At 48.0% G+C, this 24,079-nt stretch overlaps 1 protein-coding gene across 1 annotated transcript; it reads left to right on the forward strand.

Annotated features, from left to right (window-relative positions):
- Nucleotides 1-1,159: 1,159 nt before the first annotated feature.
- Nucleotides 1,160-24,079, forward strand: lpcat1 (lysophosphatidylcholine acyltransferase 1; the record flags this gene model as incomplete). The annotated part of the gene is made up of 14 exons (XM_084455584.1): nucleotides 1,160-1,273; nucleotides 14,895-15,034; nucleotides 15,580-15,794; nucleotides 17,111-17,223; nucleotides 17,353-17,413; nucleotides 19,151-19,209; nucleotides 20,643-20,677; nucleotides 21,097-21,151; nucleotides 21,308-21,390; nucleotides 21,505-21,630; nucleotides 22,249-22,402; nucleotides 22,848-22,943; nucleotides 23,051-23,192; nucleotides 23,937-24,079. 14 exons carry the CDS (start codon nucleotides 1,160-1,162, stop codon nucleotides 24,077-24,079), a joined length of 1,536 nt encoding a protein of 511 aa, XP_084311710.1.

Consider the following 24,079-nt stretch of genomic DNA (forward strand, 5'->3'; position numbering starts at 1 on the left):
GGCCCACGCTGCACACACATATCACGGCACACACATTATTCGTAAAAACATCGCATACACTTTTATGCAGCCTTCAGTTCTTCTGCCCCCAGCCTTTGGAACACCCTGGCAGAGGACATGAGAATGTCTGAGTCCATGGTCATTTTTAAGCGAGATCTTAAAACATACCTTTTTAATATTGCTTTTACCACGTAGCTTTACTTGGGATGGGTTAATATCTTAAAGTGTTCTTAATTTGTATTCTCTTGTTATATATATATATATATATGAGTGTTTTAATTCTTTGAATTTGATTGTTTCTTTTAAATCTGTTTTCACTGTTTTTACATGATTTATGTTTTCATCAATCTATTTTTATGTAAAGCACTATGTGCTACATTGATTTGTATGAATGGTTCTATAGAAATAAAGTGACATTGACAAACTCTGTACACATACTGTATACTCATCGCACTCCATTTTGTGTATTGTATTTTGTACTGCTCATTTGAACTGTCCTGTCTTTGCACTGTCCCGTCTTGTCCCTGCACCCTGTCTAATGTTGCCTCCATCAGTGTTAAATGCACTATTGACCAAAACACATTAATGTGTTAAAATGTAGCCTACCTGGCCAAGAAACCTTATTCTGATTCTGGTCTGCACGTGTATCGTCGTTATTGACGTACTGCTGTGAATCAGTAAACCTGAGCAAGGGGAGTATTACATGAATCGACTAATTTAATTGTAGCCTATTGGAATTGACTTTTTTCAGGAGGCTGATTACAAGTTGGCAGTTAAACATAGGAGTCTAATAAATAGTCTTAACTTGACGTGCCGCAACACAGACAAATTGAGGCTCAAATTGATGGGTGGGTCGAAGACAACGGGACTGGATTCGCCGGATTCCATAGATACTCACTGAGAAGAGAGGGGCCATGCCGAGCTTGTCAGGGGCTCGTCTCCACGCATGCGCACTAGCTCTTCATCAGGCTCTCGGCGCTGCCGTGCTCCCCGCCCCACACCTCTCGTTGGTTGAGAACGACCAGCTGGAAGACTAGACGCCGAAGAGGACTGTGCATTGGAAAACACCTAGGTTTTTTAAAAAGGAATTTATCTCTTCAGTTGAGATAACGAAAACACTGCTTTGTTTTTTTTTTGTTCGCTTGTTTAGTTTTTAGCGATGGAGTTGCCAAATAAACACCCCCCCACAGATGGAGATGCACCGGAGTTGGGTCCTCCGTTCAGAAACCCTTTCGTTCACGAATTAAGATTCACGGCCATGGAAAAAATCAAGGTAAGCAACCGACTGTTCAACTTTTGCAGATCTCTTGTTTTGCCACCAACATCCAAACTTGGCGTAGGCTACAGGTGTTTGTGACGCTACCTAGCTAAACCTGGTAGGTATCACGTTAGTTTGCTTGATAAAACGTCAGACAAGCCTGTACTGTAGTCGACGCTTAATGTTCTTCTCTGCCTGCCACCGCCGCCCCTCCCCCTCACAAGTTTTCCATGCCTCCCAGACATGCTACAGTAGCCTATGCGACGGTCCGTAGGCCTACTGAACATTTGCATGTCAAGCGTTTGCATTTGATTTTAATACTGCCTCATTGGTACTATCAATGATCAATGCCAGTCGTCATTTTCCTAGTAACTTGTTTGTAGAGGACATGAACAAATCAGTCTCTCTCTTACACACAGACAGAGTTTTTGACACCTTGGTGTCAACAGAACTGGCTTTAGTGCATAAACAACAGCAAGTGGATATACAAATAAACAAAATACCTCACGAGGTGCCCAACACAGTAGCAATGTGCATGTTTTGAGAATCATATTGAGGTGTTTTTAGACAGGACATTATGCTATTTCTTTTTTTTTTTTTGTAACTTATTTTACTCTATTTTGTTTGTTGATCTTTGTAAATTAGGGTTATTTTAAATAAAGCAGGCAGAAAATTATTTCTTTTAAATTATTTTCTGCCTGCTAGCGTGTTCTCAGTTGAAGAGTAATTTTGAGAGGAAAGCTGCCAGGTGAAAACGTGTCTTCATTAGGAAGCTGCTTTGTCTCGTGTGAACCAGAGTACCGTAGAGCCATCCTGCATTGTGGGGCTTTTGAATCAACACACATTCCTGACATATGTGAGGTTCAGGAGATGACAGCTCAGCTGGTGATGTATAGAACCTCTCCCTCCACTCTCCTCTCTCTCTTTCTCTCTCTCTCTCTCTCTCTCTCTCTCTCTCTCTCTCTCTCTCTCCCCTTTTCTCTCTCACACACCCTCTCACTGTCTCTCTCTCTCTCTCTCTCTTACTCCTCACCTCTTCTATTCTCTCCTCCCATTCTCTATCTCACTGGCTAATATGGCTGTCAATTACCGGATTGATTTGTTCACACGGTTGGCAGTTAGTGTTCCATGAAGAGCCCCCCCCCCCCATACGCTGGCAGAGCGGAAGTGTAGGCAGTAGGGCTTTAGTGTTCGCCGGTGTGTTTGTCTTACCCTCAGAGCCCCAGGGCTTGTCTCTTCCCACTCTCCCCCAGCTCAGAGTCCAGGAAGCTGCCCCCACGGGGGAGGCATGGAGCTCCTGCTGGGGCCACTCCCTGGTTCATCTCTGTGACCCCATCCCCCAACACGCACGCACGCACACACACACACACACACACACACACACACACACACACACACACACACACACACACACACACACACACACACACACACACACACACACACACACACAATGTGGTAGTTGTTTTAGAAATGAAAGAAAAGTGTCAGTAATCCTTCCTGTAGCCATTTGATATTCGCTGTCTGTGCGTAATGGTCTGTTGCACAGGTTGGCCTTAACTTTTATTTTTTTCCTTTTTCTTTCAGGGACGAGTCACTGAATACTGATGACTGATCTTTATTTGTATTTGTTTGACTGGTGCTACTGACTAGTGCAGTGCCCGTCGGGGCCCAGGCCCGTTCTGTGCCTGCCCTTGCCCATATAACTCAGAACAAATTCCTTATGAAGGTTATTGGTATATGTTGTTACATTTTCCTTAAATGCACTAAATAAAATGAATATACTCTTATAATAGGTGACTTGAAACAACTCCCCTTCCATAGTAGTCTTTTGTGCATAAAATTAATAAAGGTCTTTGTCCCAAGTCTATTCGCTCACTACCACATTCGTTTGTAATGTATATCAACCATGTTCAACAACAAACATCTTTATTTGCCACACACGGCACACCGTGTAGGGCAGGGGCGAGTGGTCATCGGGAGCACCGGGAGGGAAGTACCCCCCGCGAAAAGTAAAAATTTTCTGCCAACAACCGCCCCACAATCAGAATTGCCTGTCAGCCCCCCCTCAACAACTTGCCGACAATGTATTATTCATAATCGGAAAACGCGCTCATTTCACATTTACAAAAAGAAACTGAAAGTGTTCCATCTCGCCACGTCGGCGTGTCGCAAGATCACTGGTCTGATCCGGCTTAAAAAGTGGCCTGACTGGGGCTACATTTCCCGGAGTTATTTCCCCAGTCCGGCCCTGGTGTAGGGAACAGGGTAGTCCAGAATAACATTTTATTAGTCTCTCCAGACTCAAATATTACGTTGAATTGCTGCACTCCGCATGCTGCACTGTGCCACTACGCCGCTCAAGCTCATGTTCTGAGGGCATATCGACGGTTCAAAATTGAAAGAGTGACAGGTCGTAGCAGCAAATGAGAGACGCTAGCCCAGGTTAGATAGGCGGGGTATATCTATGGGTGGGAGCGCCTGTTCGCGAAAGTCGTTACTGATTGGTTTTGCAGGGATTCTTGCGAAACCAATGAATTGCCTGGATTTGAGCACCAGATTTTTGCAGGAAGTATCCGAAACACATGGAGAGATCTGCAGCATGCAGTAACATAGTCAGAGTATCTTACGTAGTGTATCAGCGAAAGAACTCTCATGGGTCATGTGTTGAAACTACCATTTTACAGGCTTCCAATACTCTTTGATGTGAAGGAGCAAATACTGAATCATATTCATTTTCAACTCCTAGCTGGCAGTTTGTAGTCCGGTGACAAGATGAGCAATGCATCAGACAGTTATTCCCTTGTTGTGCAACTTTTGCCTCCTGCTGCTTGTAGATTGTAAGCTTGCTAGATTGTTTGGCTTTGCTAGCTGAGTATTTGCTCATGATTTAATCATGTGTGAGTTTATTTTATCATGGCTTGTGACTGACTGTGTGTTTGCCCAAGTTTAGGTTTCACTTCGCGTTCTGACAAGTAGATTAATTTTTGTGTTCTGGCTACATCTATAAACTCTTGAAAACCACTTCCTATTCAGTTTTATAAAAATCTATTTTCTACCACAGTAAACTAGAGGCTGGTAGTAGCCTACCAAAGTCATTAAAAACTCGAAAAAGCTTTAATAATGTTTTGGGCTGTCGTCATCCTGGTCCAGCTTTGCTCGCTCCAACTCAACGTGATTGTGTGCTAGTAGCTGTGTTAGGGCTGTCAATTTAAGAAGCATTTTATCCTCTGTCTCTCCTCTGCTCCCGTGCTGCCTCACACACGTGCGCACGTGTGTGTTTGTGTGGCAGCCAGAGGTCGACAGCCCTAACCAGAGACCCGCAGAGAGTGTTTTGAGGGAGAAAACATGAGAATGAAATTCGCTTCTGTTCAGTTGCACTTTTTGCGAGTCACTCAGTGTAATATTATGACGACCTTGGTATCGGTTTGGATTATCGTGACAAAAAACGAATACTCCGTATAGTGAATTGAGCTCCAACCTACCGAACGAATAGTGGAATACTCAAATTATTCCTGGCCAGCCCTAACGCAGACTTCCTGCCTTTATTAGGGAGATGTTTGAGAATAGATTTGATGGTGAACAGAGGTTTAGTGTGTGTTCGCCTCAGGCAGAGACTGAACCTGATGCAGGTCTACTGCTGAGCGGAGAAGCTGTAAGGCAAGCACTACTCTGAACCATGTGTCTATCTGTCTCCACTTCCCACCTCCCTACGGGCCTACCTGCTGTTAGCTAATGTGGTGAGGTGTGTTTTTCCACTCCAGACACGTGTATACACGCGTATGTGCGCGCACACACACACGCACGCACTCACACGCGCTGGCCGAACAAAACATCACTTCCCAAAATGCCTCTGGCAGCACGGCAATATGAGAAGGAGGTTTGTGTGTGTCTATCTGTGTGTGTGTGTGTGTGTGTGTGTGTGTGTGTGTGGTGTGTGTCTGTGTGTGTGTGGTGTGTGTGTGTGCCTGTGTGTCTCTTCATGTGCTTCTGCACATTTCCTCCCCTGGCCCTCAGTCCTGGACAGCCTGTTTTTCCCAGAAGTGTGTTGACTAAATAACATGTTCTACAGTGAACCCACTCTTTTAACTCACTAGACGACAGTGTGTAACAAATCAGCCGGAAGTAGGGATGTCACGCTACCGAAAATGTAGTAGTCGATACCAATACCAGTGAAATTTCACGATTCTCGATACCAAATTCGATACCTCGGTAAGAAAAATAAAAATCCAATGTCGCCTATTTCAATATACAGCCTACTTTATTAAAAACATGTCTGATACTGTACTGTGAAAGGAGGATTATGAGACTTCGGTTATCAGGTAGCCTAGCCTGTGTGACAAGTATGGTAAACTAACGTTAGCTGCCATCTATATCTGCATATGTTTTGCGAGTAGGTTTTGGCTAGCACGTAGCACTAGCCAAACAGCCAAACATGTTTTTAATCCATTTCAGTGGTACAAAATAGATTCATAAAATGTAATTGGAAATGGTTAATTTTCAAGTAATTGTGGATGTAGAATGTCTGTGAAAGTGAAAGTTGATGGGGTCTCTTAACTTTACTAGACTAGCAGCTGCATTCAAGCCCATTCTGAGACAAATCATTTGCATTGTTTTGTGTCTCTTCAATTCAAGAACTAACATCAGCTAACGTTACTATGCTAGCAGTACAATAGGAGTGAGTGAATACTACTCACTCACTAGGAGTGAGTAGTATTCACTAGTAGGATTAATATTCGCCCATCAGGTCTGGAAAAACTGCATCCCGGTACCTGCGGTACTACGGTACTGTAGAAAAAATGAATACTGTCATATTTTCTGAATTTTGGCATTGACTTGATACAGAAGTATCGGTTCTCGTGACATCCCCAGCCACAAATAGTTTAGCACGACATAGGATAACCGGTGTAACGATAAACCTTGATAAAATTTGATTAAATATATCGTGATGAAATTATCATAAAAACCGTTTGATTGCCATGCTTTGAAAAACTCCAGCATCAACCAAAGTTAGTAACAATCTCCAAGACACATTATTTTAATGTTTATGCAAACAAAACATGCATAGTTCTGCTCATTTTATTTGTGGGTTTCAATATGAAACTTTGGTCACTATAATTGTGATATGAAATGTTCACACCATTACATCTCTATTTGCTTAAAGATAAAATAATGCATCTTGGAGACTATTGCTAACTTTGGTTGATGCTGGACTGTATTAACAGTGAGTTTTTCAATGCGTGGAAATCAAACACGGCTTTAATGATTGTATCACGATAAATGTAATCAAATTTGATCACGGTATCATTATAGAGGTTATCGTTACATCCCTACAAGCAAACCATTCATCCTCATCCTCATCCACCCTTCCTTTTGTTCCCAGGGTAGAAAAAGTTTCTGCCCCTAGAGGGGGAAACCTCGCCAAGATGTTTTGGATACATCAACTAAATAGCAGGCAGCCACAGGCACTTAATGATGCATTTTCATATATCAAACCTTCTTAAACAGGAATAGCCCGTGGGCTTGGATGTAGCCTAATTTTTGGTTCTGTTTGTTGTGTTTAGGTACAGTACCTCCGCCCCAGCGACAGCACAGGGCGAGGAGTAATGTTTTCGGTGTCGTGCGTGCGTTTATGTATTTGTATTTCTGATTACACAAAAACTATTGCTTCTCTCTGTTCCTCTGCTACTCCCTTTCCTCTCTGCTACTCCCTAAACTGAGTGTGCGTGCCAACTGTCTGTCCAGCTCACCAAACTACTTTCAGACCATTCGCTTATTTCTGCAAATGTTTGGGGCAAACACAAATCTAACGGAAAAAAGTTGTAAAATAGTTTGCCAAGACCGTTCGCGAAGGAAAGTGAAAGGACTGAGGGCTGCTCAGTTGGTTACTCTAGAAGGTGGCGGAGGATTTCCAAAAGCAAAAGCGCCTATTCGGTAATATTTCAGATTTAAACCCAATGCTAATAGCTGGGGAACCTCATAACATCAGTGAGTCAATCTGTAGACTCTAGAGTTCGTCATGCCGTAACGTGAACACCGTTGCTCTGTGCTGCGAGGCTGCGACCCACTCTGCTGCGCGCGGACAGAGTGAAGGAGAGCATCAGTAGCCTGGCTCCCGCCCCTGAATCTGAATAGCAATTCAATCTGAGTGTCAGACTAGTGGACACTTTCAGCTTATAATTGTAGCATCCCAAGCTTATTATTTTACTAAGTAGAGATTTTTTTTCATTTAATGAATAAAATAATAAAATAAAATATATATGTAATTTATTTAGTTTAGTTTAGTTGACATTCTTGCTCCGCCTCTGCAGACAGCAAACACAGATCAGTAGGCTACACCTGACATTGTATTATTCCATTAGCCTACTTTTCCTGATGTTTTAGGTTTTTGCCATGTTATCGTTTCAGTATCAGTATCGAGATACTTTTAGCAGGTATCGTATCGAATGTATACTTTTGGTATTGTGATAACACTAGTCCCCGGGCCGCCCAAACACAGCCGGACCAGCCATTCACCTTCATTAATTGTTTGAACTACGATTGCGCAAAAACTACCAAGACGATTTTCATGAAACTTGGTGTAGGGGTGTATCATGGGCCATCTTAGAACCCATTACATTTTGCAACGGATCCGAATCACAGGCCTGATCCACGAAAACAAAACTTGAAGCCAGCTCCCTGTGTGGGGCACTAGAGACACAGGGTTTGGACTGGGGTGTGTGGGGGGAGAGCCCGGAGTGCACCACACTGCCCCCCACCAGCTGTGACCTGAGGGGGGGGGGGGGGGGGGGGTGCGACGCGACAGAGCCGCCCAAACATGGCTACCCATTCACCTCCAGTAATTTTTTGGACTCAGGAGTGAAAAATGCCCCTAATTCATTGTCAGTGGGGGGAATTGAAACGGACATATCTCGACATAGGAAGGTCACGGAGACATGGGGTCTGGACTGGCATAAAGGACTCGACACAACGAATGCAGAAATACCAAACATGCTTGGCTCGCACGCACATGCGCATGCATAGAGCCAAGAAATGCATTCATGGGCAGAGGTGTGTGCTCTACGATCACCATTTCAATTTTTTTTTCTTCTTTTTTGTTTGTGCGTGTGTGTGTGTGTGTGTGTGTGGGGGGGGGGTTCTCATGCACTGGTTATCATACACTATGTTGCAATAAGCCTAGACCTAGTACATTCAAGTTCGATATCTAGGCTATTGTATGGCTCCTTGATAATTCCTATGCTTCAGCTGACATGCTATTTATAGATGGTTTCCCTGGTAACCCCTATGCTGAGTCGATGGTGATCTCATTGCTATTTTGCTAAGTGCGTTTTTCTTTTTCTTTTCAAATAGCCTATATATTTACATGTTGTATTGAATGTGTCCTATGTAAGTCCCTCCCAGTGTGGGGATGATTTCATGCAATATAAAAAAAGATGTCTTTACGATGCTTTAACTGCCGAAATGCACAAAACGTGCAAAGAAAATGTGAACCTGCGCCAAAAGTCTTGCATCTCTATTTCCACTCATTTGGTGTTTCATTTCAACAAAGTATCAACTGTAGTATGGCCTGTAGTATGGACTGTAATATGGACTATAGTTGAGTACACACAGCCAAGGAGACAGAGGAGCACACTCCTCTGTATCTGATCCTTGAGTTAGCCTCAAAGAAAATATTATATATGACAGGTCATGTCTGTTATTTAGTGCATTTGTGTGGGTGTACATTTGTGTGTGTGTGTGTCAGTGTGTGCCATACATATATTTTGTGTGTGTGTACACATATGTGTGTGTGTGTGTGTGTTGACGTCGGGTGCTGTAGAAGGGGCCTCAGAGGAGCAGGAGAGAGACATGTTGGTTTGTTCTCCCTGGAACATAATTAATAAACCGACGTCACAGAGGGAGACGTGCTGGAGAGACCGTCGGTATGGTTCCTCTGCCGGAGGTCACTCTCTGGGGACGGGCCCACGGTGGGGATCTAGAGTCCAACTCCTCCAGGCCTGCTGGACCTTCTCACCCAGGCAGCGCTGGAACACACAGACGTCAGGCGTAGCCCCCCACCTCCTCCCCTATGTAGATTAATAGCTGCTCGCTGGCGTAGCTGGTGTACTATTAATTCCAAAAGATTTATGGGAGTGGGGTGTCACGTTTGAGATCTCAGATCTACCTGCTATTCCCTACCATGGTCGTCGCTGTGGACAGGCCTTAGAGCCTGGACCCCCCCCCCCCCACAATGGAAGGACATTTTGATGTGAAGATTCAACACTCAAAAACGCGGCCTTCAACTCCAACCACTGAGTCAGAGGGAGAATGAGAGAGCTCACTTTAATTAGTAGGCGTCAGTGCTGCACAAATACAATACTTGATCCTCTTCGTTCCTTGAGGAACATAAGGCTCGACTATCTGCTTCCATCTGGTCCTATCCTGTGCAGCATGGTGCCTCGCCCCAAGTTAGGTTAGACGTTTTCATTGCACAAATTCAATAGCATCATATTAGTAAAAATGTTTAATAATAAACTAGAGCAGATTCAACTTGGCGCTCAGGTGAGAACAGGGTAATACAAGTCTTTCAGGTGCTCTTGGGGTTTGGGAGGGAAACTTCAATGTTTCGACCGCACTGGTTTTCTTCGGGGCAGAGAATGGTCGAAACATGTAGTTTAAAAAAAATTTTTTTTTAAGCCCAAGATGACTGAATAAAGGCTTTTTTCTCCTACCTTCCTCGCCTTCTGGTTTTGAGTGCCTGGGGACCTGCTGTATTTGCATTGAATATTTAATAATAATTGTGCCCCCTCATGCAGTTCATATGCCCCCCTTAAGACTGAGCCCTCTTGACGGGTCGGGCCCTAGGTAGGATACATCAGGCAACCAGACCTTGTATACGAGTCATATGCACCTAGAATAATCTATTTTATTATTCTAAAGTCCAGAATGGGGTTTGTTTATTGTCCCCCTGACCAGCACACACTAGCCCGCTCTCCTAGCTAGCCCGCTGTCCTAGCTAGGCCGCACTGTCCTGGCTACTCCGCTGTCCTGGCTACCCCGCTGTCCTAGCTACCCCGCTGTCCTAGCTACCCCGCTCTCCTAGCTACCCCGCTGTCCTAGCTACCCCGCTGTCCTAGCTACCCCGCTGTCCTAGCTACCCCGCTGTCCTAGCTACCCCGCTCTCCTAGCTACCCCGCTGTCCTAGCTACCCCGCTGTCCTAGCTACCCCGCTGTCCTAGCTACCCCACTCTCCTAGCTACCCCGCTGTCCTAGCTACCCCGCTCTCCTAGCTACCCCGCTCTCCTAGCTACCCCGCTCTCCTGGCTACCCCGCTCTCCTAGCTACCCCGCTCTCCTGGCTACCCCGCTCTCCTAGCTACCCCGCTCTCCTAGCTACCCCGCTCTCCTAGCTACCCCGCTCTCCTAGCTACCCCGCTCTCCTGGCTACCCCGCTCTCCTAGCTACCCCGCTCTCCTGGCTACCCCACTCTCCTGGCCAACCCACTCTCCTGGCTACCCCACTCTCCTGACTACCCCGCTCTCCTTTTGGTAAGACACTGACCCGGGTGTCTAGGATCCGTTTTTGTGGCCAGGAAGGAAGAGAAGACGGGGAGCTGTGGAGGGATAGATGGTAGCAGGAGAGAGGGAGAGAGAGAGGCACAGTCAGGAAGGAAGTGTGGAGGAAGAAGGGAGAGAGAGGGGATGGGGTGAGGAGCGCTATCATCATAGGCCTACACAATCTCATACTGCACGTGTGTGTGTGTGTGTTAATTGGTGCCCCGGCAGATTGTGGGGTGGGGTAGGGGTGAAGGCCAGATGGAGAATAGCCCCACAGGGCAGGAGCTTGGCCACACCCACACAGCCCGTACATGGCATTCCCAACGCTTCCTCGATCTGGAGAACCGCACAGTTAATGTGCTGACATAACTCCTGAAGGCAAACGTCACGAGTTGTGCTACTGTGCGTGTGTGCGTGTGTTTCAGTGAGGCTCAACCGAGTGTGTGTGCACGTGTGTGTGTGTTTGGGGGTGGGGGGGCGTGGAAACAAAAAGCCTGTCCCTGAGTCCCTCTCTCTCTTTCACACACACACATACACACACTATACAACGGGGCCTTCGCCTCCCGAACTGCGTGAACCTGCTGTCGCCGCACGCTGCCTCAGACAACGAGGCCTCCAGCAGGCCCTCATAAATCAGCCCCATCGCTGCTCACTTATTTATCTGGTCCTGGATCCTGCACCTGGGCCTCACACACAGATAGATGGAGGGAGGGAGGGAGGGAGGAGGAGGTGGTGGTGGTGATAGAGCTCCCATGGGAATACAGAGTGCATTATGGGAATGCAGAGATGGGGGGGGAGGAGGGGGTTGGGGGGGGGGGGGGCGATTATGGATCCATAAACAGACCCGGGGAGCGAGCAATTGGTGCAGGGAGGGAGGAATAGATAGATGGAGGGAGGAATAGATAGATGGAGGGAGGGAGGGTTGTATGGAGGGGTCCCCTGGGACTGGGGAAGATGTATTACTGGAACTCAGGGAGGGCAGAGAGAGATGGGGAGAGGAGAGGAAGAGTGACGAGGGAAGGAGGTTGTCACAGTCAGAAATTACACTGCTGGCCGTGACCCTTTTAGTCGAAGCAGAGAATCAGCCGACCTCTGGTACAACACGCGCGCGCACACACACACACACACACACACACACACACACACACACACACACACACACACACACACACACACACACACACACACACACACACACACACACACACACACACACACACACACACACACACACACACACACACACACACACACACACACACACACACACACACACACACACACACACACACACACACACACACACACACACACACACACACACACACACACACACACACACACACACACACACACACACACACACACACACACACACACACACACACACACACCAGGATGACTGAATCCCCTTCATCTACACCAAGAGAGAAGGCATGACAGTTCAATCAGCTGACAGGTCGTTGAGGGGAGGGCCACTGCTGGAGGTTGACCCCTGGTTGACCCCTGAACTTAGGCCCTGCTGGGGGGGGGGGGGGCTCAGATGAGACCTAACCAAGGCTTCATCCAGGGTCAGATGACCCTAGTCCCAGTCCTAATCTGGGACTAGAATAGAATAGTTTAAAGTTTATTTTCCATGTGTAACAATTCTTGTAATCGCTTGTCCTCACAGTATCTTATCAGTGCTAATCAGTTCCTTATTCCAGTCCTAGGTTCTCAGCTAGACATTTAAAGGTTGCCAAACCTTTACTATACTATCTGTCATCTAGCAGTCTGTCAGTATCATCCTCATCTACTTACCCCATCCGATCATGAATAACTATGTCTGTGTCCATGATGTAGGCAGTGCCATTAGTCACTCTGAGTCACTCTCGTTTTTTTTTTGTGTGTGTTAATTGTCATTAAATAACGTTTAATGACAGTTGGGCATAGTGTTCAATTGTTCGAGTGTTGATAAATGTTCAAGTGTACAGTAGTGCAAAAAAAAAAAAATCTGTGCAACGGCTTAGGAACAAGTTTTTTCCTGTTCAAAGGCTTAGGAACAAGTTTTATCCTGTTCAAAGGCTTAGGAACAAGTTTTATCCTGTGCAAAGGCTTAGGAACAAGTTTTATCCTGTTCAAAGGCTTAGGAACAAGTTTTATCCTGTGCAAAGGCTTAGGAACAAGTTTTATCCTGTTCAAAGGCTTAGGAACAAGTTTTATCCTGTGCAAAGGCTTAGGGACAAGTTTTATTGGTTTTCTGTAAAAGTTGGCCCGTTCCATTTTTGTTTCATCAACACAATGATGGGACACATAATCTCCCCTCCATGATCCAGCCTCATATATCATTGATTAGACTAAAGGCTGTAGCCGTGTGTGTGTGTGTGTGTGTGTGTGTGTGTGTGTGTGTGTGTGTGTGTGTGTGTGCGTGCGTGTGTGTGTGAATGTCAGCTAGCTAGCAGCTAACATAGCCAGGAACTCCAACTTCCTTGTTTATCTGTTAGTGATGGTAGTTTGGCTTTTCCTCCCCCTCCTCCCCCTCCTCTTCTCCCAGTCTCTGCAGACCAGGCTTGGCTGGTGGTGACTAATATACCAGCCCACTGGGAACAGTGTTGGAAAACACAGAAATTTGAAACCGACTTGTCCTCTAGAAGGAAGTCTCTCTCTCTCTCTCTCTCTCTCTCTCTCTCTGGGGGCGTTGTGGTTGGTCTTTTAAGAACATAATTGTATGGTTTTAAAGTGTTTGGTGTTTAGTGTCTTGTAAGGATGTTTCAATAAAGACCATCAAATGTCTCTCCGCCCCTCTCTCTCTCTTTCTCTCTCTCTCTCTCCCAGGGGCGATTCTAGGGGGTGGCCAAGGGTGGCACTTGCCACCCTTGGAATCTGACCGGCCACCCCAGGAGCCACCCCTGTGATTTTGTCTGTATTTTTGTCAATTCTAATGAATGAGTCAGTGTCATAACTAAATGAAAATGAGTTGAAAATATAGTTTGATAGACTGATCTTTAATCCACCAAATAGTTGAGCCTCCTATACACCCCTTAACAATATGGTTTAGTCCACCCCAGACGCTCGCGGACACAGCATTCTGCACTCTGCAGCAAGCAGTTAGCTAACTTTACTAGAGTATTTGAACTTGGTCTTCTCACATATTCTTTAACTCCCCCCCTCAGAAAGATGTATTTTTTAGTGTGTCAGTAGTTAAAACGTTTTAACATAGTTATTTTAACATAGTTATCTTTGTAACACGATTTAATGAAAGCTAGCTAGTGTCATCATCGTCTCTCCACTTGTTTGTAAATCTAAAGTCAGCTAGCTAGCTATGATAGCTAGCTAGCTGAAATGCACATTAGCCTTCATGAAAAACAAGTTACAAAAAACGACAGTTTTTCTGATTGCTAGGCTAAATTTAAGGTGATCTGCTTTCCTGTCATGGGAGTGGGACTAGAATTGAACTCATTGAGAATGATAGTGAGTGTGTGAGTGAGTGTTATAAAGTGATGTGTGTCATGCTATTTACAGTAAAAGTAAAATAAAATAAATCAGAGCTTTCAAATATAAGACAGCAGCCAGAAACATTTAAATCACAAAACATGACAAATGTGGAGCATTCCTGTGATGTGTGTGCTGAGGAGGCTGGGGAACCAGGGTGAGTAAAACATTATGGTAGGCGCTTATCCAGTCAAGTTTATTGAAACCATTTTAATTATTGTGATTCCTGTAGTGGGTGGAAATATGCAGTTTACAAAAAAGTTTAATTCTTAACAATATAGCTTGTAGGTATAACTTGTGCTTTGGGAACGTGTGTTTTGCTTCTTAAAAGCATGCAGAAAAAAAAAAAAAAACGTAACTGCCACCCTGGCATATCTCTGTCCCCCCCTTGTGCCACCCCAGTCAAAAAGGTCTAGAATCGCCACTGCTCTCTCCCCCCCCCCTCTCTCTTTCTCCCCCCCCCTCTCTCTCTCTCTCTCCCCCCCCTCTCTCTCTCCCCCCATCAGAGCAGTAGTGTAGACCACAAACAAACAGGAAACGAACACAAAACCAGGAAACATCTCAGTAGTAAAATAAAGTCTTTCTTCTCTGACGTCAGTGACGGTGTTCTCCTCCCCTCTCCTCCCCCAGATAGGGGTGATGTCAGTGACGGTGTTCCCTGTGCGTCTGCTGCTGGCCGCCTTCCTGATGCTGCTCGCCTGGCCCTTCGCCTTCGTCGCCGCGGTCGGGCGCTCCGAGTTCGCCGTGGAGACGCAGACGTGGTGGAGGAGGTGCGCGCGTGCGTGTGTGTGTATGTGCAGTGGGTGTGCGTGTCGTTTGTGACTCAAAACGAAACATGACACAGGTGTGTGGTGCTTCCCCTGCTGTTCTGCTGACATCACCTTGGTGGAGTGTGTCAGAGGGCTCTTGACTTATTTAACCTTCATACAAGTCACGTCTCGTTGAGACACAAGGGCTCCGTCTCAAGAGAGACCGGATCAGACTAACTCTGGCATTCAAACACAAAGCTACACAGACGGGACATTCAGTACAAAGACAAAAACACACACACACACACACACACACACACACACACACACACACACACACACACACACACGGTGTCTTCATCATCAACTACGGTTGCAAAATTCCGGGATTATTCATAAAGTTCCCAAGGAAATTTATGGTAATTAACGGGAATTAATTCTGTTTTCCAGTGTATTCCCATAAATTCCTGTTAATCTCCATGGGAGGTTTGTGAATATTCACGGAATTTTGCAACCCTATCGTCAACACACGCAGTAATCCCGCCCCCCCTGCCCCGCCCCTCCAGGTTTATCGACCTATCCCTGAGGGTGATCATGCGAGCACTGTGGTTCGCCGGCGGCTTCCACTGGATCAGGGTCAAAGGTGAGCCGGCCCCGCCCTTGCAGGCGCCCATCCTCACCCTGGCGCCGCACTCCTCCTACTTCGATGCCATCCCCGTCACCATGACGATGTCCTCCATCGTGACCAAGGCGGAGAGCAGGGACATCCCGGTCTGGGGCAGTGAGTAAAAAAATTAACAACAACAAAAAAATACAGCCCATTTTCCTCATCTGGGATTAGGGTTGCAAATTCCGGGAATGTTCACAAACGTTGAATGAGAATGAATGGGAATTAACGTGAATAAACTGGAAAACAGAATTTATTCCCATTAATTCCTGTAAATTTCCTGTAAATTTCCTGTAAATTTCCTGTAAATTTCCTGTAAATTTCCTGTAAATTTCCGTTAATTCCCATTAAGTTTATGAATAATCTCAGAATTGTGCAGCTTTATCTGGGATAACTTAGTCCAGGAACACTCATAGCACCTAGATAGATCCAAAACATTCTCAACTCTCTCTCCCACCGTCTTTCTCTCTCCATCCCCCTCCCACACTCCCTCTCTTTCTCCTTCTCCTACCCTCTCTTCCCCTCTCCCTCTACCTCTCTCCCCCCTCTCTCGCTCTCTCCCCCCACCCCCCACCCCTCTCTCTCTCTCCCTCTCCTACCCTCTCCCCCCCTCTCTCTCTCCCTCCCTCTCCTACCCTCTCTCTCCCTCTCCTACCCTCTCTCCCCCCCTCTCTCTCTCTCTCCCTCTCCTACCCTCTCTCCCCCCCTCTCTCTCTCTCTCCCTCTCCTACCCTCTCCCCCCCCCTCTCTCTCTCCCTCTCCTACCCTCTCCCCCCCCCCTCTCTCTCTCCCTCTCCTACCCTCTCTCCCCCCCTCTCTCTCTCTCTCCCTCTCCTACCCTCTCCCCCCCCCCTCTCTCTCTCCCTCTCCTACCCTCTCTCCCCCCCTCTCTCTCTCTCTCCCTCTCCTACCCTCTCCCCCCCCCCTCTCTCTCTCCCTCTCCTACCCTCTCCCCCCCCCCTCTCTCTCTCCCTCTCCTACCCTCTCCCCCCCCCCTCTCTCTCTCCCTCTCCTACCCTCTCTCCCCCCTCTCTCTCTCTCTCCCTCTCCTACCCTCTCCCCCCCCCTCTCTCTCTCTCCCTCTCCTACCCTCTCTCCCCCTCCTCTCTCTCTCTCCCTCTCCTACCCTCTCTCCCCCTCCTCTCTCTCTCCCTCTCCTACCCTCTCCCCCCCCTCTCTCTCTCCCTCTCCTACCCTCTCCCCCCCCCTCTCTCTCTCCCTCTCCTACCCTCTCTCCCCCCCTCTCTCTCTCTCTCCCTCTCCTACCCTCTCCCCCCCCTCTCTCTCTCCCTCTCCTACCCTCTCTCCCCCCCTCTCTCTCTCTCTCCCTCTCCTACCCTCTCTCCCCCCCTCTCTCTCTCTCTCCCTCTCCTACCCTCTCTCCCCCCACCCCCCCACCCCTCTCTCTCTCTCTCTCTCTCTCTCTCTAGCTCTGATTAACTTCATCAGACCAGTGTTTGTGTCGAGGTCAGACCAGGACTCTAGGAGGAAGACTGTGGAGGAGATCAAACGCAGGGCCCTTTCTGGAGGGGAGTGGCCTCAGGTACACACACACGCACACACACATACACACACACACACACACAACAGTTTATGTTACAGCGCAACAAAATGTTAAGCATTAACATTGGATGCGTATTTGTGTATGTGCGCGTGTGTGTATGCATTCCAGATGATGATATTCCCAGAGGGAACGTGTACCAACAGATCGGGCCTCATCAGATACAAGCCTGGTATGTGTTCAGTCCCGGTATGTGTTGAGTTCTGCTGACCCGGCGATGTTAACTGGGGCACATCCACATCCCCCTTTACACCACATAGAAAATACACGCTTTCTCTTTCTCTCAAAATATGTGGTGTTGTGTGTGTGCATGTCCATCTAGTGAGTGAGTGTGTGTGTGTGTGTGTGTGTGTGTGTGTTTTCACACATTCTCACACTCTCCCTCTAACTGGCGCTACCCTGTGAATTGTATCAGTGTGTCTTTCCCCTATCTGTTATCTTTTCCTCAGTCCCCATGTGAGCTTCTGTGTGTGTGTGTGTGTGTGTGTGTGTGTGTGTGTGTGTGTGTCCGCGTGTGTGTGTGCGTGCGTGCGTGCGTGCGTGCGTGCTTCTGTCCCATGCTTCATTGTGTCTGTCCTAATCCCCAGTCTTCCATCCCAGTGTCTCTGCCCCGGTCCTCATGATCCGTGTGTGTGTGTGTGTGTGTGTGTGTGTGTGTTGGGGTTAGGATGCTGGCTGTACTGTCTGGGTCCAGGCTCTGTTGGTGTGTGTGTGTATGTGTGTGTGTGTGTGTGTGTGTGTGTGTGTGTGTGTGTGTGTGTTAGGGTGTTAGGCTGTACTGTCTGGGTCCAGACTCTTATCAGTGAGTCTCTGTCCCCCTATCTCTCTCTCTCTCTCTCTCTCTCTCTCACCGTCTCTCTCTCTGTCTCTGTCTCTCTCTCTGTCTCTGTCTCTCTCTCTCTCTGTCTCTCTGTCTCTCTGTCTCTCTCTCTCTCTGTCTCTCTCTCTCTCTCTCTCTCTCTCTCTCTCTCACCGTCTCTCTCTCTGTCTCTGTCTCTCTCTCTCTCTGTCTCTCTGTCTCTCTCTCTCTCTGCCAATTCAATTCAAAGGGCTTTATTGGCATGGGAACATGTTTACATTGCTAAAGCAAACATCACAAAAAAAACACATGTTAAAATATAAATGTAAATACAACATAGGTAAATTGAGTGAATAAGTAAGTGTAATATTTACAAATGTATTTAAAAAAAAAAACTTTTCCGTTAGTATGTAGTGTGTCTATGTACAGTGACACACACACACACACACACACACACATATATACTGTATATACAGTATATTTTCAATAAATAAAGACTATCCTTGCAATGATGAATTCAAGTTTATTCATCTAATGTTTGGTTTCTGTAGAATGACCCTCAAAGTCCCTACACTAGTATGAGTCCGGACTGACATAGACAAAACTGCAACCTGAGCTGTTTGCAGAGGCACACAACCACAAGGCAGTATTTCTAGTTTTGTTTGAACGCCAACGTGTTTTTATATCAAGTAATCATAAGGGCTCATGCACTCTTCTGTTCTGGCTGGCTGGCATTGCCCTCCCTCTCTCTCTCTCCCCCTCTCTCTCCCTCCCACTCCCTCCCCCCTCTCTCTAGCTCTGATTAACATCATCAGACCAGTGTTTGTGTAGTGACCAGCTGGTCATTACTCTCTCAATGAGGCCCTGTGTCTCCAGGATGAAGGTTGTCACGGGGTGGTCATCCATCACCTCACACACCTGACTCTGAGGGCATGTGATTGACGTCTCTCTCTCTCTCTCTCTCTCTCTCTCTCTCTCTCCCTCCCTCTCTTTATTTCTCTCTCTCGCCCTCCCTCTCTCTCCCTCCCTCCTTCTCCCTCTCTCTTCCTCCCTCCTTCTCCCTCTCTCTCCCTCTCTCCATCTCTCTCTCCATCTCTCTCTCCACCTAAGGTGCATTCATACCAGCAGTTCCAGTCCAGCCAGTGGTTCTGCGCTACCCCAACAAACTGGTAAATCTCTCCCTCTGTTCCACACCTCACCACTCCACACACACACACACCTCACCACTCCATCCATGTCCTCTGCTCCACACACACACACACACACACACACACACACACACACACACACACACACACACCTCACCACTCCATCCCTGTACTCCGCTCCACACACACACACACACACACACACACACACACACACACACACACACACACCTCACCACTCCATCCCTGTCCTCCACTCCACACACACACACACACACACACACACACACACACACACACACACACACACACACACACACACACACACACACATACACACACACCTCACCACTCCATCCCTGTCCACACACACACACACGCACCTGAAGCTCTCATTAGCAGTGTCCTCCCTCTGCCATGTAAGCGGGATGTTTGAATATTTAAAGGTGCCTATCTTTGACTGATTTCTGTCCCCCCCGTGAGTGAGTGTTTGCACTGCGCCGACTGACATCATGTTCACCAGGAGTGATATTTCATCTCTTTCTTCTCTCTGTCCGCCCCTCCCTCCCTTTCTCTCTCTTTCTCTCTCTCTCTTCCTCTATGCCCCCCCTTCTCTCGCTCCATCCCTCTCTCTCTCTTGTGCTCTCTCCCTCCCTCTCTGCCCTGCTCCCCCCACCTCTGTCTCAGGTGTCATGTCTTTCTCTCCTTAGTTGTGCTCACGCTCATCATGAATGATGCATGGTGGAGTGTGTGCTCTGGCCTGTCTTCCTAGAGAGTCCTGGTGTTAAAGTGACTAGCTAACTGTAGAGTCCTGGTGATAAAGTGACTAGCTAACTGTAGAGTCCTGGTGATAAAGTGACTAGCTAACTGTAGAGTCCTGGTGATAAAGTGACTAGCTAACTGTAGAGTCCTGGTGATAAAGTGACTAGCTAACTGTAGAGTCCTGGTGATAAAGTGACAAGCGAACTGTAGAGTAGTCCTTGTGTTAAAGTGATTAGCTAACTGTAGAGTAGAGTAGTTTTGGTGTTAAAGTGACTAGCTAACTGCAGAGTAGTCCTTGTGTTAAAGTGACTAGCTAACTGTAGAGTCCTGGTGTCCTAACTGTAGTCCTGTAGTCCCCGGCTCGCTAGAAAGACCACTCTGGGGAGTTGAGCACAACGTGTGCTTGAGAGTTGAGCACAAAATGTTCTCAACTGTATGCTTGCTTTGTGTGTGTATGCGCGTGCGTGTGTGTGCGTGTGTGTGTGTGTGGTGTGTGCACGTGTGTGTGTGTGGTGTGTGCACGTGTGTGTGTGGTGTGTGCGTGCGCATGTGTGTAATGTGTGTGCGTGTGTGTGTGTGTGTGTGGAAGGGTGTACTATGTAGGAAGCAACATGTTATGGGCTGTGCGTGTGTAGGAAACGTGGTATGTGCGCTGTGTGTTGGTCACTTCCTGTTTCTCTTCCTCCCGACAGGATACTGTGACATGGACGTGGCAAGGACCCGGAGCGTGAGTATCTCTCTCTCCCTCCTTCCCTCCTTCCCTCCCTCCCTCCCTCTCTCTCTCTCCCTCTCTTTCTCTTCCTTATTCTCTCTCTCCATTCCTCTTTCTGTTCTTCCTGTTCCATCTCTCTCCTTCATTTAGTATGTCTCCCTTTATTTCTGTCCCACCCTGAGGTGAACCCCCCCCCCCCGTGTCTAGAGACTTGAGGGGGATTTTCCCGACCTCTGCTTTCTACGACGCTTTGTTTGCTTGTTGTTGTTTACAGCGCTCTTGTTTGTGTGCAGCACTCCTCTGTCCCCTCATCCCAGTCTCCTCCCATTGCCCCCGTACACACCTTCTCCCTTTCCTTTCATGCAGAAATGAAGCAGGTCTCTCTCTCTCCCTCTCTCTCTCTCTCTCCCTCTCTCTCTCTCTCTCTCTCTCAGGTTTAAGATCCTGTGGTTGACTCTGTGCCAGCTCCACAACCCCATGGAGATCGAGGTGAGAGGGTTTTGTCTCCACTCACGTTTCCGCTACGTGGCCGTCCCGCCTCCCGCTGCCGGGGCGTCGCCCCGACCCTGTGTGTGTGTGTGTGTCCTCTATCTTCCCGGGATGAGGGGGAGGTGATGATCTCTCCTCCCGTCTTGTCTCCATCAGTACCTGCCCATCTACACGCCCTCGGAGGAGGAGAAGAGCGACCCGGCGCTGTACGGCAACAACGTCAGACGCCTCATGGCCAAGTAGGTATTGTGTGTGTGTGTGTGTGTGTGTGTGTGGATGTCGAGAGCGAACTCTCCCTCCGTGGATGAGGTCTAACCCCGATCTCCCTGCCACCCCCCTCCCCCCCTCCTTAGGGCGCTGCGGTTGCCGCTCACGGACCTGTCGTTCGACGACTGCCAGCTCAGCCTATCACGGGGCCCGCTGAGAATCCCAGGCGGCAGCAGCCTGCTGGAGTTCAACAGACTGGCGCGCCGCCTAAGGTGAGTGGCATTGACTGGTCTAACTGGTCCGACCGGGAGCCGTCTGTCTATGGGTGTGTGTTTAGAGGAGCGCCTATAGCCCGGACAAAGGAGGGAGTTGGCTTGGACTACGGCGCCCTCTACTGTCGAAAGCGCAAGCTGAACTGTAAGCAGGATCCGGTGTGGTGATGATGGTTGGTTTGTTGTGTCTTAGTTAAAAACAGTCGATCGATCTAACTAGCTTTTGTTTATATAGTGCGTTTTCATACACAGAGGCACATGGGTATGGGTATACGCACACACACACACACACACACACACACACACACACACACACACACACAACACGGCTGATCAATCGATCAGTCGTTTATATACTAGCCCTGACGCTAATTTTCCAGAGGGGAGCAAAAAAAACAGTTCAAACATTTGCGCCAACATAGGTGAACTGGAGCAAAAAAAACAGTTCAAACATTTGCGCCAACATAGGTGAACTGTTACAAAACAACCTCCCTGCCTTCTCTCGACGAGACGATCGAGCAAGCTCGTAGCAAATGCTGACTACTGCTGTTGACTACAGGTGAAGATGCGGCTGCTTCGTGGAGTTGTAGTTCTTTATGCTGTGTTTTCCCTGTGCAGGCTGAGAGCAGGGACTACAGACATGGCGCTGCAGCAGCAGGCCGGCAGAGCCAGGAAGCTGAGCGGGGAGAGGCTGACGCTGGAGGACTTCGCCCACTTCCTGGACCTGCCCGTCACAGACACACTCACAGAGCTGTACCAGCTGCTCAGCCAGGTACATACACACACACACACACACACACACACACACACACACAGAGATGCGCACACAGACACACACATGCCTAGACGTACTCACATGCACACATATACATACGCACACAGATGCACTCACATGCACACACATATACACACACACACAGACGCACTCACATACACACACAAATGCGCACACAGACACACAAACACACACACAAATGCACACGCAGACACACACAAACACAGACACTCACCTCTCTCTCTCTTTCTGTCTCTCTATCACACAGACACACACACACACGCACACACACAAACACAGACACACACTCAACACTCACCTCTCTCTCTCTCTCTCTCTCTCTCTCTCACACACACACACACACACACACGTGCACACACCACGGCCGGTCAATCAAGTCAATAAGCGTAGTCTCTCTCTCTCTCTCTCTCTCTCTCTCCAGGGGGAGGGGCCTCTGGACGTCAGGCGGTATGTGATCTCTCTGTCCGTGGTGTGCAGACCGTCTAGGAGCCTGGAGACCCTCCGGCTGGCCTTCAGGGTGAGTGGGACCATCGTTCAGCTCCGTCATAATAACGGCCCGTCATAGCTCCGTCATAATAACGCCCCGTCATAGCTCCGTCATAATAACGCCCCGTCGCACTGCAGATGTTTGAGGCGGAGGAGGGTGGGGCCGTCGTGGAGGAGGAGCTGGCGGCCATTTTGAGAACGGCGCTGGGAGTGGCCGAGGTGGACGTCTCTCGGCTGTTCGCCGCCGTTGATGCGGACGATACGGGGAAGGTGACTTACGGTAAGAGAGTAGGGCGAGCTCTGTGTGTGTGTGTGTGTGTGTGTGTGTGTGTGTGTGTGTGTGTGTGTGTGTGTGTGTGTGTGTGTGTGTGTGTGTGTGTGTGTGTGTGTGTGTGTGTATTGCTGTGTTCCTTTTGTATTTGGGATTCCTGGATTAGATGCCAGAGTCGTCATCAATACGTCACCGAACTCAGGATTTCCTCCATTTTACTTGGGATAAAACAATCTATCCCGACTTCATCAACGTCAGCTGCTGACGTCAATCAAGATGGCTGCTCCGCACATCAACAATAAGTGACAGCTGTAATAAGACTGTTTATTAGCACTTCTGTCTTATTTGTGTCTCATTAAATCACACAGTACTGTCCAATGTCTATCAGTGGACAATGTTACTATGAAGTGCGTATGCGCAAAATAGCATAGTTCGTTGTTATCAACTGGTATTGCTAACAATGGCTAAACTTGGCTAGAACTGGTGAGATGGGTGAAAGTGGGTTTGTAGCTTTTTCTTTCTGGAACGTATTCAACTGGGATCTGACGTTGTCCCGGGCGCCAAATCTGGAACTGCGATACAAAAGGAATGCAGCGTGTGTGTGTGTGTGTGTGCGCACGCGCGCACACATCCATACCCATTTCTTGAGTTCCAAATTCCACCTGTAGCTGCGAATAAAATCAGCATGAACACGAGCCATGATATTGTAACCCCTGACCGTATCTCTCTCTCCCCCCCTCCCCCTCTCTCCAGACGACCTTCAGCGTTTTGCAGAGCAGCACCCCGACTTCTGCCAGCGCTACCTCTCCCCCTCGGCCCCCTCGGCCCCCCCGACCCCCCACGCTGCGCCCCACACCAACGGCTTCTCGCCAGAGCAGAAGAGGAAGGAGGACTGA

Source organism: Borostomias antarcticus, assembly GCF_949987555.1.
Source record: "Borostomias antarcticus genome assembly, chromosome: 21".
Classification (NCBI taxonomy): domain Eukaryota; kingdom Metazoa; phylum Chordata; class Actinopteri; order Stomiiformes; family Stomiidae; genus Borostomias; species Borostomias antarcticus.